Consider the following 17,772-nt stretch of genomic DNA (forward strand, 5'->3'; position numbering starts at 1 on the left):
TTATCGCAAACTAAAGTTCAGCCACTACATCAAGTACTGAAAATCAATCTACTCTAGGTCTGGATCTCCACGCTAATCTTGAATCTCTCATTCTCTTCGTGACCCTGATCTTGTCTCACCTGTTGTCATGCACACATACAAACAAGACAACAACCGGATAACTCCGGTGAGAAATACATCCCAGTATAAAAAATGAATACATGAAATCGTATAACAAATATAAAAGCATGAAACAGATATCAATAGCATGTATCAAATTAGAAAGACATGAATCGATATAAACTGTAAATCAACTCTGGACTCGTCATCTCAGACTCAACTAATCTCTAATCTAAGGATCCTGGTTCCTGGACATTAGCACATATATCGAATCTCGGTGATAGGAATGAATCAACTCCTAAGCAACATCGATATAGCCAAACATCCAGTGTCTTGGCGACTCAGCTGAAGACTTGGCAAATCAGCCAATGACTAGACAAATCAGCCTACACTCGACACCTGCTCTGCTATAACTCATTAGACTAAGCATATCAATATCAAGAATTGCAAATGTCAATGAAATAACTAAAGTATGTGGTTTTTGGGAAACTCGAGTCCAGTTTGACTCAAGCCGGTTAACATTGATTTATACCTTTCGTTATTTGAATTCTGGCTCTATCGAAGTCTCGAATTCGAAGCCTGTCAATGCTCAATCTGGCAATGACAATATCGAGGAGTATAATATCAATACACCGCTCAATCAATACTTGATATAATCAGAACTAAATCAAATCTTGTTTCAACGGCATAACTGCACAATCTCAATATACCCACCAATACAATATCACTCAGATATCAATTCCAACATCTCATAATCGATAACAACACAAATCAGATATCAAATCTCAATCAAATCAGTTCTGAAAATCTTAATAATTTTATACGGTATCTGTTCTTCGATCCGGTTTCGATCATACGATGTCTAACATGTCAAGAACATCATATATGAATCTTATCCGATTCTGGCAATATCATAATTTTAATTCATATCAAAACATAAGAAAACTTACGTCATGTTATAGCTCTCGTCGATAGAAACACGGTACTGAGCTCAGATCAAAAATCGGACGGACGGATTTCGGACAATCACAAATCTAGCATATGAAAAGGCGTAAGGATTTTTCACTGAACTTCTCGTTCTTCTTTTGAAAATTTGAGGAATTAAATACAATTTGTATATATATCTTGCATGCCATGACCAAGTGGCTTCACATATGTACTGCACATCTCGCGCATATGGCGACCTCAACCGGCGCATATGCGCGAGACCTACTGGTCTCCACACATCTCTTCTCGGCAGCTAGCGCATATTCGCGCCCTCCTTCCGCGCATATGCGCGAGGTTCTCTGGAATTGCACTTGGCTTCCCGTATGACTCACGCATATGCGCGCACTCACATCGCGCATATGCGCGAGGTCTTCTGCCCGCGCATCATGTCGCGCACATGCGCGAGGGGTACTGTCCTCGCACCTCATATCTCACAAGAAAACTCAATTCAAGTCTCGGAGCGATCCTTCATAATCATATCAATTCATATATCAATAATCGCAGATTAACAGATATAAAATCTCCGGCATTACATTCACTCCATCCTTCCTCATTGCCATTCATCCTCCTTAAACACCACATCACTAATGATCAAGTAATTTTTGTATCTAGGCTCAAGGCGAAAAAGTTATAGCATTTAACACCTTCTGGATATCTCAAGAAAAAAACACTTCAATGCCCTAGCCTCCAGTTTATCTTGTCTGTTGTGAACATATATGTTAAGCAACCAAAAGTTTTTAACATATTATAATCGGGAAATTTCCCACTCCAGATTTCATGTTATGTTTTGAAATTTAATGCCGTAGAAGGGCACCTGTTTATCAAATATATTGTTATGATGGCAACTTCAGCCCAAAATGCTTTTGGCAGATTTACACCAATGAGCATGCATTGTATTCTCTCAAGCATGATTCTATTGAACTTCTCAACCCATCTATTTTTTTGGGCATTACCTGGTACAACCTTGTGCCTTAATAGTCCTCTTTCTGCACACATTTTTTAACTCCTTTGAAAAGATCTCCATTCCATTGTCAGTCCCCTCCTCCCTTATTGAGTTTCAATCAGTGTCTTTCATTACTTGAACTCTTTGAAGGTTTGGTCCTTGCTGGGAAGTGGACAACCCATATTTTTCTGGAATAATCATCCACAATGGTCAAGAGATACACTACACAAACATGTGAAGGAGTCTTCGTTGTTTCCCATAAGTCCATATGTATGTAGAACAATTTTTATCCGGTTGTATATTGTCCAGTGTTGAAATTTACCTTGTGAGATTTACCAAGACAATACTCACAAAATGCCAAATCATCTTCAAGACGATCCCTAACGCTCCTTGTATTTTGAGTTCCTGAATACCTTTGTGACTCATATGTCCCAATCTCTTGTGCCATAAGAAAGTTGTATTCTTTTTTCCTGTCACAAGATTACAGACTGAACCTGTTACAACCTTTCTCAACAGATAATATAATCCATGTCTTAGTTTTCCCTTGTAAATGACCGTGACTCCCTTGATAATCCTCAAGCTTTTGTTGTCTCCTGTGAAAGTATATCCAGCCTTATAAAATTTACCAAGTGAGATAAGATTAATCTTTAGCTTAGGAATGTATCTCACGTCATGCAACGTCCTCACCATGTCATCATGTAACTTGAGACTCAAGTGCCTATTCCCTCCACTGCACATGCTTTATCATCTCCAAGAAGTACTTTTGGCCCTGATAAACTTTTTAAGTTTTGAAGCCATACCTTGTCTCTGTCCTTTGTATATGATTTCTTCTTCAAATCCTTAGATCTTAGTGCACTTCGGACATCTTCCAGAGACAAACTCTCTCTTTTATATAACTTGTCCAAAAAATTTGATTATTATCCTAAAAGAGAACCAATCGGTAGGAGTGTTAGATCCTCATCATCTACCAATGTTTTCTAAATCTTGGATTATCATTTCAAATGCATCCAGTTGACATTCGAGATCACCATACCCTCATCTTATAAGCATACAAGGATTCCTTCAAGAATAACCTGCTCAGTAGAGTTTTTGTCATGTACAGACTCAAGTTTACTCCACACTCCAGCCGAAGTATGTTCCTTAGCTACCTTCTTCAAAACCAAATTAGACAAGTTTAAAATCAATATAATGTTCGCTTTGTGAAGTAAATCGGTCTTTTCTTGGGCCGATAAACTTACTGGTAATTCTTTCTCCTCCTTCAATGCAATATTGAGGCCTTGGTGAACCACCAATGCTCTCATTTTTATCCTCCATAATCCAAAATCGTTGTCCCCATTGAATTTCTCCGGATTTAACTTTGTGGACGTCATCCTTGAACCCTCAACATGGCTATGGTACCAATTTGTTGAGTTTTGACAGAGGAAATAGTTAAGAGAATGTTGTATCAAGTTGGGGGAATATGTGTGTGATATGTAAATACAAAAAGCTTATAGAAGAAAAACAAAGAAGATTTTCATAACAAATTTCATTCCTTCAATTACAAGAGTTATGCAAGTGACCCCAAGCCTATTCCCTGATTATCTCACTCCCTAAGCTCTCATTAAAGTTTCTGAATGTCGTACAAACTACAAATCACAAGCCTTTGATAGAACAAAGAAATAAGGAAAACCAACTAGAACTTAAATAATTTCCTAGCAACTTGCACATTCCATTAGATAAAAACTAACCAACTTTTGATTGGTTCAACTATTGAATATTTGGAATGATACCACATATCTTTTGAACATGTTTTTAAATTATACCAATTAGATATTTGATCCTTAGAGCAGGCCCTCCCTGTTGGCCTATCATTTTGCAATCTCAATTACAAAACATCTGATCCATTCGTAGTTTGGATATTTCGTCATGGTGGGGTAGGCCCTCTGGTTTTTACTTGTCTCCAGGTTTAATTACACCATAGACATTTAATTAACATAAAACAGGTGACAAAGCCTCATATTACATGGAATTTGACTTTTGGTTGTGTGAGGCTCGGACCGAAGAGGGCGGGGGTGATCGCCGGTGCCATGAGGTTGCACGGACAATTAATGACTCCTGACAGGCTTCTAGGCGAAGAGAACATGAATAAACCAATCTCACACTGGAAAGAGAGAGATCTCCAAAACTGTTCAGGTATGAGACTGTGCAGTTGAGAAGTCCTTAAAAGATTTTATATGCAATACTCATATCAAGAAGATGCATCTTCTTTTCGAGAGCTCATCATATAAAAACTCCAAAGTTAAGCGTGCTTGGTTTGAGGCAATTTTGTGATGGGTGACCCATTGGAAAGTTTTTTATGGTGCATGTGAATGAGGACATAAGCACACTAAAAAGACTCGTCTTGGCACAGTGAGGACGATCGTCGAATCTGGGCCGTTACAGTTGGTATCAGAGCCAGTGTGTTAGACGCCACACGTTGTGAAACGTTTTAAAGCCGTGAGACCACAGACCAAATTAGACAATATAACAAGTAGGTTGAACCGTTACAGATTGTTTCAACCCTCCTCCCCTTTAAAGACCTTGTCCTCAAGATCAACAAGCAAACAAGGCTAACACAATACACCAAGTCATCAACATTACTCGTATGTGCACTAAGACCACACTTTAAAATCAAGAAACAGATAGATGCGAGTTTCGATTATGTTTTTATCTTGTTTTGAACTTAGTGAAAAAGCGGCATCTTTGTCAACATAAAAATAATAAATACACAAAGTAAAAACAATTGGGTGAAAAAGACGAAGATTAAGTATTATCTTCTACAGTGACATCTATACAAAATACAGTAATTTTTAAAAGAATCTACTTTTCACCGAGTCCCAACATTCACAATATATAAACAGCATCAAAGGAGAAATATAGGACATTATGCAATCAGGCAGAGAAATTTATGAAGTTCTCATACATGTAAATGTTATGTGGTGAGCATCTTCTTTAAATAAGCCACTCGTTCTAATTTAGAATCATATGGCTAAATATTCACTATTTTATTTCAACTACTAAAAAGGGGAAAAATACATCTTCTATTCATGAGTATGGAGGTGTTGACTGAACAAACAAGTCTGCTTCATCCTCTTCATCATCATCCGCAACTGCATCTACCCAGTTTCTAGGATGGCGTTGTGATAAAGTACTGCCAATTACATCTCCACCTAAAAGCACAACAATTGAAGTAGTATTTGATTGAGCATGAAGCAGGATAAAAAAAACACTAAGTAAACCTGCACATTTAACCAACCTAGAGGGTTTCCTGCATTATTTGTTTCCATGGCACCACAACTATTACATTCCGTCAAGAAAATTGAAAGTGAATATTTGCTAAAAATAGGTGTTCTATGGTATATCACATGCTCTTATCAAGTTTATATGGTCTAGTACGTTTATGAATTTGATTCCGATAATATCTAATGTGGCTCTTACGGTAAAGATTTACCACTACATATTTTTTCTTTTTTACCAGTCTAAAAAACATGCATCAGTTCAAGAATGTGAGTTAAGACTTAAAATGCGCCGATACTTCAACAATTTGATGTCCCATCGTGCTAAACTTAACAAAATAAAGTCAAAAGATCGAGACCCTTTATTTCTGATGAAAATTAGGTCTCGTTTTACAAGAAACAATCAACTTTTCTTTTTCTCTTTTTCTTTATTTCCTAGAAGTGTTCAGAGGTTGGACTAGCTTTTCTCACTCACGGAGACCATATGACCAAAAAATGAGAAACTTGTAATTGAAAATAATTCATGTAAAAACATTAAAAAGTAAAATATATGCACTGAAGCTTCGTACTTTTGAAGCTACTAGCATCTCCTAGGAATAAAATTGCTGAATTATTCTTTTTTTCCCTTTCAACCCCAGTTCATCAGACTATGAGCATACAATTTTGACTCATTAGGAAGATAGCAATAGAACTCCTGCAACACAATGAAATATTTATAAGGATACGCTCCTTGGTAGCCAGGCATTCCAGTAGCATTTTTATCCACAGAAATGTTCATCTCACCAATCCTCTGGATTGTCCTATGTTCTTTAGTCTGTTGATTTCCTTCTACATGGGTACGCCTATCTTCAGTGTCATTACCATCTTTTGCTGCACTTCCTTCATGTGTAGAAATTCATGAAGACCAATGCAAGTTATTCAGTCTAACATTATAAGAAATATGTTGAACTCACCTGAGAGTTCAGACCAAATTCTGGTGTGATCAGACAGGTGATCAGAAGTATTTCCATTAGGATCTTGCTGTGCTGAAACCCCTGCACTGGCAGCTGGAGGAGGTCCTGCAGAATTTCCAAAGTTGAGCTGCGAGACAAGCATGGTTGCAAGCACTAGTGTGGCATCAAAATTTGAGAAGGATTCATCATCTGAGCCAAATTTTGGCGCCATTAGAATTGGCCTGTTTATCCATTTAGCCGATCAGATTAAATTCAATTTTAAGCTAAAAATGTGATGACAACAAGTAAATAGGCAGGAATGTTCAGAATATGTGGATCCACCTATAAAGAAAAAAGTTCTTCATTAAATACAACTGTGCATTGTCAACTCTTGTTTTGCTAAAGATACAACTCAATATTAAACATTTAATCTAACACCAAAAATTCAAATATACATTTCAGCATGTCCACAAACAGAAGTAGCAAGAACTTTTGCTGTACCAGAGGCATCCTCAATTGGAAAACAACTTCATGAACAATGGAAAGAAAAAGCTTATATGCTAATTAGAAAATGGCTAATTAATCAAGTGTTAGAAGAAAATTAATCTTACTCGCCAGCTTTATCAAAGTATATGTGTATGTCAACTTCACATCCCTCGCAGAATGAAAGAAATGCCTGGAATGTATAGCAAAAATAGACCGAAGGAAGAGAAGTGTTACAAACAACAGAAAAAGAAAAAATAATAAAGCTCACGATATGATGAAAGGGAACAGTCCAAAGTATCCTGCTGGCATAATTTTGATGGTAATAGAGGTTTCCTAGCAGCATGAGAGTGGAGTCTAGTATAGACTATGCATGTGTCATAGACATGAAACTAAGTTGATGGAAAATCTGCTTACAAGTTTTCATTTATATGCCACCACTTCTATAAGTCATTGAAGGAAAGAAAATTAATATGTATTCAGTTGCTTCACCTTCAGTTCCTTCACTCCAAATGTTATATCTACAGGATCTCGAAAGTGCTCATACTGTACAAATTCCTCCTTAGGATCTATCCACAGCTGAGTATGTAGCAATGAATCATTTTCTGCATTTAGGAGCGTACACTCTAATATTAGCTGTGAACTGAGCCTTTTCTAGTGCAAAAAAATATACAAAGTTTCCTAGTGTACCTGAGGTTGGGTCAATGTAACTTCTAAATTCAACGGCTTTTCCCCCAAACTGATCAGCATCATTGGCGTTCAAGGTAGGTTGTTGTGTTGCGATGATTGTGATCTCCTGAAGTGTTGATTGAAAATTAGCTAGTAATCTGTTGAGATCCCGAGGCCGAACTACAAAGCTGCTAGGAAGCAGCCTCCGATCAAGTGATAGTAGTTGTATATCAGGTTCAACATTGCATGAGATCCAATAGGTTTTTCTCATTCCTGTAAAAGAACATAAATTTCACACTCTAAACCACGACAGGTGGTGGAAATGGGATTTAATGGCATACAATGGCGGACATACATTCGTCTCAACACGATGCAACACACTTGAAACATGATTAAGCAGAGATTGAAAACTTACAGGTACAGGCTAAAGGTGACAACAATGAAATAATGCTCCTTTTCTAAGAACTTTTTTTTTGGCCATATTGAAAGGAAGTTAAATGTGACATATAGCTCAGCTACATATAAATTTGCATGCCATTCTTGTATTTTATACCAAATAACCTCAGTCTAGCAGAAATTCTTGTAAAAGAAGCACAAAGAAATTTCTGATATTTTGAGTTATTTTTTTGTCCAAGCAATTGAAGGGGTTTTGGACATGGTCATCAAAGTACATTAATTTTTTTTTAAGTCTAACAGGTCTACAACAAACTTTATGCCTTCTTGATAGCAGCCATGCTTCTCATTTTTAACAATTATATGCAGTTGCCATATTAGAGGTCAAAGAGCCACGTGTTTTTTTTAGCATAAGAGCTATATGTTTTTGGAATCATATTATTGTACCCATTCCTTCACCATAAGCAGCATTTCTGCTTTGAACAGAAGACGTGCAATTTCAATAGGTCTAAGTAAATTGGTAGCAAATCAGTCTTTCAACCACCAAAAGAGTCGAGGCTAGAAAATCTGATTTTGTAAGTACCGTGTATCGTATTATCGTAAATCATATTTTTGATAATCGGTAATTTATGACATTGTAATGTTATTAAGTACATGAAGTATATAAGTGACACATGTTCCGGTTTTCAGTATAAGTATCTGAGTATTAGTTTAAATGTAATGAAACCAATTTCATTAAAAAGCTAATACATAGTACTACAATATTTATGTTTTGAGTTTTGTCCAAATCCATTTGGAAACAGGGGCAAAATCATCCCGAAATGCATTCTGTGCATTGAAGTGTCTGCATTGACACATTTGGGGAGAACGAGCGTAATTTTCGCATCTGATATCCAAATTGAATGAGGTCGGTGGCAAATGAAAGTTAAGACATAGATCTACAACTTTCATGTTGACCATTTTTGCTAATTCGACACCTAGCATTCCGGACAGAACATGGTGCACTAGGGCACCATTGTTTGACCGCCCCAACGCGACAATATCAAGGTTTGTGAACAGAACATCGACAATATCAAGGTTTGTGAACAGAACATGGCGCGCTAGGGCGCCATTGTTTTACCGCCCCAGCGCGGCAGTGAAACACATGTTGGACAGAACCCGGCGTGCTAGGGCGTAAATATTTGACCGCCCCAGTGCGGAAAGATAAAACCGCTCCAGGCAGAGCTCGGCGCGCTAGGGCGCCATTACTTGAACGCCCCAGCGCGCACACAAATATATAATGTTGATAAGAACGAGTTTTACAGAAAAATCTCGTTTCTTTCTCTGAATTTCGAAGAAAATTTTGGAAATAAAGTTTTACGTGTACGAATCTACTTCGAAACGTTGTCAAAACATGAAACAAATTATATATTCGGAATCCCCGCGTCGAGAGCGTTCTTTTGAGGTATGTTTTTTCTCGATTCAGAACTTTTATTTCGTGTATCACTGAAATAGCATGTATTTGAAGTTGTTTTCAATATATGCAATAGAATTACCGACAATAAACTACGATTCAAAGTCGAAATTGAGTTATGTTATGATTTCAATTTGATATGAATTTTCAAAGTTTCAAAAGCTTTTTAGAACCTGAATTGTTGATTTTCATTGAATTCATTGAATGAAATGAAGATGTTGATTATGTAGATAGCATTTCTGTACAGAAATTTTAAAGCTACATTGACTGGAAACGCAGAACTGAGGTATATTGCACCGAGTAACATACGACAGGTATCTGTGTCATCTGATATATGTTTGATTGATTTGACTGAGAATATATGTCTATATGCCTTATTTGTTGAGTTGATGTGGCACACATGACATTCATGATTGGATATCGATGTATAACATAAATATTTTGTTAACGCACATTATTTTATTCATACATCGATACATGACATGTACGATGAGCTATCCTTGGATACCTTTATATCATTGGATTTGATTCTGGGGTTTGTGAGCACGATGCTATGTTGGCATTACGTGGCCCTTAAAACATAGACATTTGTGGCCCCAATAATTGATTGTTTGAGATTTTGGATTTGTTGACACTTTGCCGACGCTATCATACGATCATCCTTTATACTTGATCGAGGCCGGTGTGCCAGCTCGAGCATTGATTTGATAGCGATTCGATTGGTTCTGATTCATTCTCAGTGGATGGGCATTTGACCTGATATCCCCACGACATGCATGCATTGTGTATCATACATCATTGTGTAGACACATGTTGTATATATTATGATTATTCCATACGGAGCTTTGTTCACCCCCAAGAGGGGTTGTTGTCGTCTTCGTGTGTGGACAATGACAGGTATTCTAGGTTATCAGGAGACTGGAGATGGTACTTCTGGAGGGAGTCACATTTGAGTTAAGTGAAATGGGATCGTTTTAAGGTGTTCAAAATCGCAACGGAAGCACAAAATTATTTTAATTTACAAAAACCGAAATTTTGGAAGAAATTTCTACAAAAATGAACACCATGTACTAGTTGTGCAAGCATATACAAAATCTCAACTTTCATGCATAGGGTGTTGAGAAATTTATACCTATCAACCACAAAGATTGATGTAATGGCTCCAACCAAGTTGTAAACAACTTGGCTCTTCAAAGGCAAGACAAATCTACAAGCTCTCCTTGATCTTGAATCTTTCCTTCAAATTAGGCCCACCACTAACTAGGAAGATCCCCTCATATTTTGCACTAGAAAAATATGAAGATTTTTCAAAGAGAAGTGAGTTGTTCCTTCAACAACTGAAGAACAAAAATGAGAAGAAAAATGGAGAGAAAAACAAGAGGAAGTTTCGGCCATTGCAAGGTGAGAATAAGGGAGGATGAGTTGTCTTGGGGTTGCAAAAAGTTGATCCAAAAAGGTTGCATGTCATGCATTATTTTAATCAAAAGTAATCCCCAACTCTTCACCTCCCAAGCATGCAAGTTGAGTGGGCTTGTAACTTTTACAAGGCCCATGGACTATAATTTAAATGTCCCAAACATATTTGGGCCCATTTATAGTTTACTTGATTTTACTCAAGCCCACTAGTTAAATAATTATTTCCAAATGGGCTCTACAAGGCCCAATGATATTTAATTAATTCAACACTTGAATTAATTTAATTATTTGGACTCTACTAGGCCCACTAGTGTTTAATTAATTCAACACTTGAATTAATTTAATTTAGTCCATAATAATGTTTATGAAAATCACAATTTTCAAATACATTATTCTCTTGGCCAAATTTTAATTTAGGAACACTTCCATAAATCAAAATTTACATTTCTCTCATAGAAGTCATACTTCTATTTTTCATTACGCTTATAAACTCATTTATAAGCCGTTCAACACATTGAACTATTTTCTCCTTTATAGAAGTCATACTTCTAATTTTCTTTACGCTTATAAACCCCTTTATAAGCCGTTCAACTCATTGAACTATTTTACTTCTCAACGGGATCTAGAAAGCTAGCACTTGTGTGGCCCTCAATGGTTCATTGATACGACTAGCCGTGGGTTCACATCTCCATGTGATTCGGACTAAACATGTCCTTATGTGAGCATATCCCAATTGCTCCATTCTTACTTATCAACACTTTGATAACAAGAACGTCAGAACTCAAGTCTGATACTACCCAACCAATCATGTTAAACGCCTAGCAGCATCGCTTACATGATTCCCTAGGTATCAAATGATAGTGCCTGCAAGAACCATTCAATTATGGTTAGCGTACAGTACGGTCCCTTCAACTCATATATCCCGATCGATTCGACAACCATTGATTTATCGAGAGTTGTCCATGAATCGATGCTATGTGTCATGTTGTAGTTGCATCAATGGTGTAATCTATGAAACCCCTTTCATAATTACAACCATAATCTGACCAGAGATTTCAACCTACATACACATGATAATACATAGGATATCCATACCCGAAGGTAAGCGGTGAATCCCCGACTACAATGCATCGACTCCTATGTGTTTCGACAGAACACCCAACCTTGCCACCTGATGACCCCATGAGAGTCGGTAAACAAGTCAAAGTGTAATTCTAGCACATAGAGTCTCAATGTTGTCCCGGATCATAAGGACTAATGGTGTACAACCATAAACCAGGACTTTTCCACTCGATAAGTGAGAACCACTTGGAAAGTCCTTTTATTGAGGGTTGTTCAGTGCACTCTACAAGGAGCACCTATCTGCATGTTCGGACATCACAATGTCCCCTACCAATGAAACATGGTACTCACATCGCAGATACTAGTCTCTAACTCGAGCGGCCTATATCCTTCTTAGTGGCGGCTGAATCGACTAGGAACCGTTTAGAATATACAGTATTACAAATATGAGTTTCATGATACTCATCATATGAGCATCTCATATTCTTTCTACTATTTGTATATTCAAGGGCTTTATCTATGCAACTAGCATGGGTATACAGATAAAGATGTGCCAAAGTAATAATTTCAAATATTATTAAAATAAAGATTGCTTATTCATAGAGTTTCATTGTGAACACTCGGCCAACACTTGGCTCGACGGGCACCTACTCTAACATTAAGGATGAGTGGTCTATCTCAGTCTGTATATGTATGCCGAGGCATGTCCCGAGGATATGAGTTGTTGTATGTAGTTGATTTTGATTATGTGTTGGCATATTTTATGATGTAATGTGTTTAGACGAGACTTTATTATATACTATTTTGAGTATCATAATCAAAGTTGACATGTTTTGGGCTTATTGTAAAGAAAATTTTCACTCGTTTTCCGCTGTAATTAATTAACTCTAATCAAATTGCCTAATAACTATTAGGAGTTAAGGACCCCACAGGTTTTACAACATATGAGGGAATGAAATTCAATATTCATGATAACAAAGTCTGGGCATCAACTCAGTTTTAATACAATGTAAAATTATGATTGATGTTTTCTGCATTAAAATCAAAGCAAAACATTGAAGCAGAAAATCAATTAAACATGGAGTTCATTTGATTATTGAGTCACTAAATAACTCGTGTTTTTTATTTTTATTACAAAAATTTGAATCTGTTCATCCCTTCCACCTTCTATGTTATGAATATCATTCCACTTTGAACAGAGAGAATTTTGATGGATCAAAATCTTGTATGCAACTTGAACCATTAAATAGTTATTCAATCTACAAACTGCCATGTGCGTATCTATCTTATGTGTTTTTGCACATAAGGCTAAATGGACATAATCAGGTTTAGAACTTTTCTGCAATAATATCCAACAAACAATTCTTTATGAACACCAACAATACTTAACAAAATCTGTCACTGCGAACTATTTATCTAGTGGAAACTGAGCAGAGTATCAGAGGCAATTAATTATAAGATGTAACAATAGGACTCTACCATTGAAACATTCTAAAGTCCACTGCACCTTTGGTGAATTAGGATCAGATAATAGAACACTTATATGCTCTATACTCGCTATTGGAGTTCGCAATACTGAACAGATGGCCTGCATAAATCAAAATAAATCAAGTTATTTTGATTCAGGCGGTATAAAAATTATCTTAGGAGACTGTTGTTAACGCAAAAAGGAATACCTTCAAAAGCACACTGCATTGCACCTGGGCACCAGAAACTGAATAGACATCAAAGAAATCGGGTTTCAAGGTTATGGATTGATAGGCGGACCTCGATGAATTAAGAGTGTGACAAGTAAGCTGCCACAAAAAAGTTGAATATTAAATGAAAATTGAAACAGCAAAGACTCCGCTCCATTCCAAATTCAAACTATATTTACATTACACTGAACGCAAAAAATTGGAACAAAGTGGTCAGCCAATACTCATATCAGTATATTTCTGAAATGTAACATGATTCAGAACATTTGATTTTACATAGCTCGTACTGACATTCATGCCATCAGGCCTACACTGGTTTTGTTTTACTGAAAGCCAACACCTATACAGTATAATTCGGACACAATCAAATTCCATCCGAAATCCTTAAAACCCTAATTACTTTATCAAAACTAGTAAAAAAAAGTATAGAAACATTCTTATAAATTTCTGGAAAAAAGACAAAACCGACTTGCTGCAACAGCGGTTATGCTCATCGCATTCCACCAACTTCGATAAGAAGCAAAACATTTGAGGAATCGTAAGTCAAAATACACGACGAATTACAGGAATAATATACAATTAAAAATAGCTCACCAGAGACGGTGATGCCTGAAGGACGATCTCGTTGCCGATTCGCGCCAGGCATATGATTGATCGAGCGAAGATTTTGAGAGCATTCCCGCTTAGACCCAGCTCCATTTCCTCACCAAAATTTGGTAATCAAACTACAAGCTAAGCCTATAGATAGATTGTGGCGGGAAAAGGTAATGGGCTGCTACATCATAGCACACCAGACACTGAATTTATATTATAATTGTAAAAAATAATCTCAAATGTGGAGACTAAATTTGTTGATTAGTCCCTGTGTGTTGGAGATTTTTTATTTGCACTAATTTGACAAACACTAAAATTATTTTCACCCCTAAATTGACAAATTTTGCATATTTTCCCTTCGTAATTCAATTCTAACTTATGTCCTCCCCCAATTTCTTCATCTCAAATGCAAACGTAAAATCATAATATATCGAGGAGAATGGAACACTGAACCTCCGACCGATGAAACCCACAGATGAATAGACGAAAGCAAGCGATGAAGTCAGTATCTCACCTTGGAAAGTAGTATGTTTGTTTGTGCATGTTATTATTGGTTCCCCGCTTGTTATTGTTTGAAATTTGTTGGCTTCTGGATTTGTAGTTGGTTATTGAGTGATTTTACAAGCTCTTTTGTGCGATTTGTTGGTGATTTTTGTCTAGTATCGATTTGCTCTTGGTTTTAAGTGTGATTTTTTAGTTATAATTTTTGAGCTTGGAATTTTTAAAGTGTGTGTCGATGCTATACTTTTCGATTTCAAGCAATAGAATGATTTGCTGAACAAGACAAATGTGGATGTGTACACTAAGAAGTTTAGACTTAAAAAAATCACGAACACGCACTTAAAACCGGCTAGGATGAAAACATGACAGATCTGACCAATCCTAAGATCCAACCCGTCAAGAAAAAATTGGACCCGACCCCCCCCCCCCCCCCCCCCCCCCCCCAACTGCCCACCCAAACACGTCGGGTTCAATCTAGGTTAGAGCCACAAACCTGCTAAACACCGTACACGTTTTTAATTCTAGTAATTAGACAACAACAAAACAAGTTCATACTTCCAAACCAAAACATTTTAATAATATACTAACAAAATTTTTTTTTTATTACAAGTCACAACCTAGTAATTTATACCATTATTAAAAAAAATTAATTATTTCTAAAAAAAAAGAAAAATCAATATATATTAATATAAAAAATAAATAAATTGTTGTCAATGTATATATCAGGGAGGGTTCATTAAAAGTTGTTACTCGCCCCGAACTTGCTTTTAGACATGTTGTTCAGGTCTATACTTGACTCGAATGAGACATGTTTAATGCTAGTTTAAATTTGAACTATTGTCGTTCCTATAACCAACAATAAATTGCAGCAAAAAATCGCATAATAAAAAGCTGCACAACATTAATAGCTTGCGAAAATTGAACACAAATGTGACAAATGGAAAAAAAAAATGCAACAAAGCGAACAAACTTTCAATTTTTCAAGGTGGCTGTCTGGCTTCGTCACTTGCTTTCATCTGATCCACTGTGGATTTCAGTGTTCCTTTCTCCTCGATGTGTTAAGGCTTTACATTATATGTGTTTCAGATGGAGGCTTTACGTTGTCGCGTTTGAGATGGAGAAATTGGAAGAAGGCTTAAATTATAATTGAACTAAGGAAGACAGATGAGTACACTGGTCAATTAGAGAGCACAAATAACTTTTATTATGGGTGGTTCTATATGGTATATCAAAATTTTCAAGTAAAACCGTATGCCGTATCGAAATTTTTGGTATAGAAAAAAAATATACCAACACCATGGTATCAATTTCATACAATTTATATAAAAAATTAGGTATAACGAAATTTTGATACGATATCGATATAATACTGTATTTACCATTATTAATTATATTTTTTATTTGTTGTATAAATTCTTTTTCACATTTTAATCTATTTGTATACTTATACTGTGTTTTTTTTCAAATCTCGTATCGATACCAAAAACTTTGGTATGGTATACCATTAGTATCGATATGTTCAGTATTTGTCGTTATGATAAGTGCGGTATACCAAAATTTTCGATATGTTTCACACCTTTACGGTAGACGAAACTATGATATGAAAGTCTTAATAGTAATTGGGGGATAAAGTTTAAGTTATGAAGCATGATTAGAGAATAATACCAATTTTTTTGGTTATAATGTCTAGGCTTGAAGCGTAGACATTCCAAACTGATTAGAGATTAGTAAGTACTAATTGTGATATCCAGCCGAGTAAGCATTCTTACAAGTTACATTATTACTTGTCATATTATGATGATGCATGTTACATTGCCATGTTATGTGCGGCATTTTCATATCCTAATAGTGTACCGATGCACGCGTTGCGTGCTTATATAATAATTTTTATAATTTATTTTATTTATATTTAAATAAGGATCAAAATATAATTATAAGAAATAGTGAGGGAATATATTGTAATTTTGATATATAAAAAAAATAAATTGAAAAAGAAAAGAATAAAAAAATGATCTTAGAAGGACTTGAACCTACATCCTAAATCACAAATGACAATGATTCTATCCATTGAACTACATATAAATTACATTAAAATTTTAACATATTAGTAATATATATAATTAATAAAACAGACCATGACACCAAAATTAATTACTCTAAGTGCCTCAAACTTAATAAAGTAGTATAGATTGATCATGTTCTTCTTTGAGATAGCCTAAATTTAGTAGGGTCGCCCAACCCGTTTTCTTGGATAATCGGGTATCGGGAGCCCTCACTGGGGCTTCGGCAAAGAGTGATACAGTGACTCAGAACATTACATATCCAATATCTGATTCTAGTGTGGGAGCCACAAACTGATTCTTCGGACCAACGTGCTACATACTTATGCGTTTCTAAATCGAGCACGAGTTTCCTGTATTTATCCTTGATCACCAGTTATATTGATGCATGCACATATAAGTTTGTATACTCAAATTTACGTAATGGGTAATTTGTAGCTTACGCCCTTGTGTTTTTTATTGGCCACCCCATTCCCACGGGACGGGTCTAAGCATATTTGGTGTTTTCTCGATGAGGTTTATTAGTTGTTATATTTGGATTTTACTTATGTTAATTGATATGGTTGTATAACATTTCAAGACTTCAACATTTATTTCGTGTTTTAAACTGATGAGGTCTCTGATTATCTTTTTTAAGCCTTATTAAGTTTATTATGCATGCATGCTAGATTGGCTATCAAGAGGATGAGACTATTAACGACAGCTGTGAGTGTTTCGGAGAGCGCCAGAGAGATCACCACCATCATAAGGATCATAGTGATAGACATCACATGGGCCATGTGAATGTTCTTGACTTCGTAAAGATTGGACGTCCACCTCTTACAAGTGAAGATAGTGCTGATTAAGACGAGATTCATGTCCCGAAGGGAATTATAGTGGACATTTATCGATGTTAGGGTCTTATAGAGGCAGGAAATTTAAGACATCTGTCAAGCAAAAGAACCAGGGTTTACAACGTGGAGAATCTCAACGGCGTCCTCGGGCCTAAGGCCAAGTGCGTGTTTGCACTTAATCAAAAGCATTCAGAGTCCGAGAATGAGATGGTTATCGCCAGTACATTTCTTTTATGCAGTTTAGAGTTTCTTGCTATGCCCCTTGTTAAAATATTTCTAAGTACTTTAAGTTTCGATGATAGGAAAATAACAACATGGAGCTGTTTAAGGTCCATCAGCTCTTTAAATATAATTTCAATTTTCTGACCACTAGACCACTTCAAGCCATTCAGACAA

At 36.2% G+C, this 17,772-nt stretch overlaps 1 protein-coding gene across 2 annotated transcripts; it reads right to left on the reverse strand.

Annotated features, from left to right (window-relative positions):
• Nucleotides 1-4,559: 4,559 nt before the first annotated feature.
• LOC140813217 (uncharacterized) lies at nucleotides 4,560-14,562 on the reverse strand. 2 transcript variants are annotated; one of them, XM_073171703.1, is made up of 11 exons: nucleotides 14,497-14,562; nucleotides 13,983-14,160; nucleotides 13,368-13,487; nucleotides 13,171-13,279; nucleotides 7,389-7,640; nucleotides 7,191-7,303; nucleotides 6,827-6,891; nucleotides 6,237-6,457; nucleotides 6,009-6,162; nucleotides 5,304-5,344; nucleotides 4,560-5,217 (listed from the first exon to the last, which is right to left on the reverse strand). In XM_073171703.1, the coding sequence occupies exons 2-11, from the start codon at nucleotides 14,085-14,087 to the stop codon at nucleotides 5,093-5,095; spliced, it is 1,305 nt and encodes a 434-aa protein (XP_073027804.1). In that variant the 5' UTR covers nucleotides 14,088-14,160; nucleotides 14,497-14,562; the 3' UTR covers nucleotides 4,560-5,092. The 2 variants fall into 2 exon arrangements, with proteins under 2 accessions (XP_073027804.1, XP_073027803.1); XM_073171702.1 differs by lacking the exon at nucleotides 14,497-14,562 and having other exon boundaries at nucleotides 13,983-14,488.
• Nucleotides 14,563-17,772: the final 3,210 nt, after the last annotated feature.

This window comes from Primulina eburnea, chromosome 14 (assembly GCF_022965805.1).
Source record: "Primulina eburnea isolate SZY01 chromosome 14, ASM2296580v1, whole genome shotgun sequence".
Lineage (NCBI taxonomy): Eukaryota > Viridiplantae > Streptophyta > Magnoliopsida > Lamiales > Gesneriaceae > Primulina > Primulina eburnea.

Coding starts and splice junctions, on each gene's coding strand:
- LOC140813217 (XM_073171703.1), bottom strand. CDS start 14,087: ATGGAGCTGGGTCTAAGCGGGAATGCTCTCAAAATCTTCGCTCGATCA. Junction 6,892..7,190: donor TTGGAGTGAAGGAACTGAAG/GTGAAGCAACTG, acceptor TATACATTCCAG/GCATTTCTTTCATTCTGCGA. Junction 5,218..5,303: donor TAATGCAGGAAACCCTCTAG/GTTGGTTAAATG, acceptor TTGTGCTTTTAG/GTGGAGATGTAATTGGCAGT.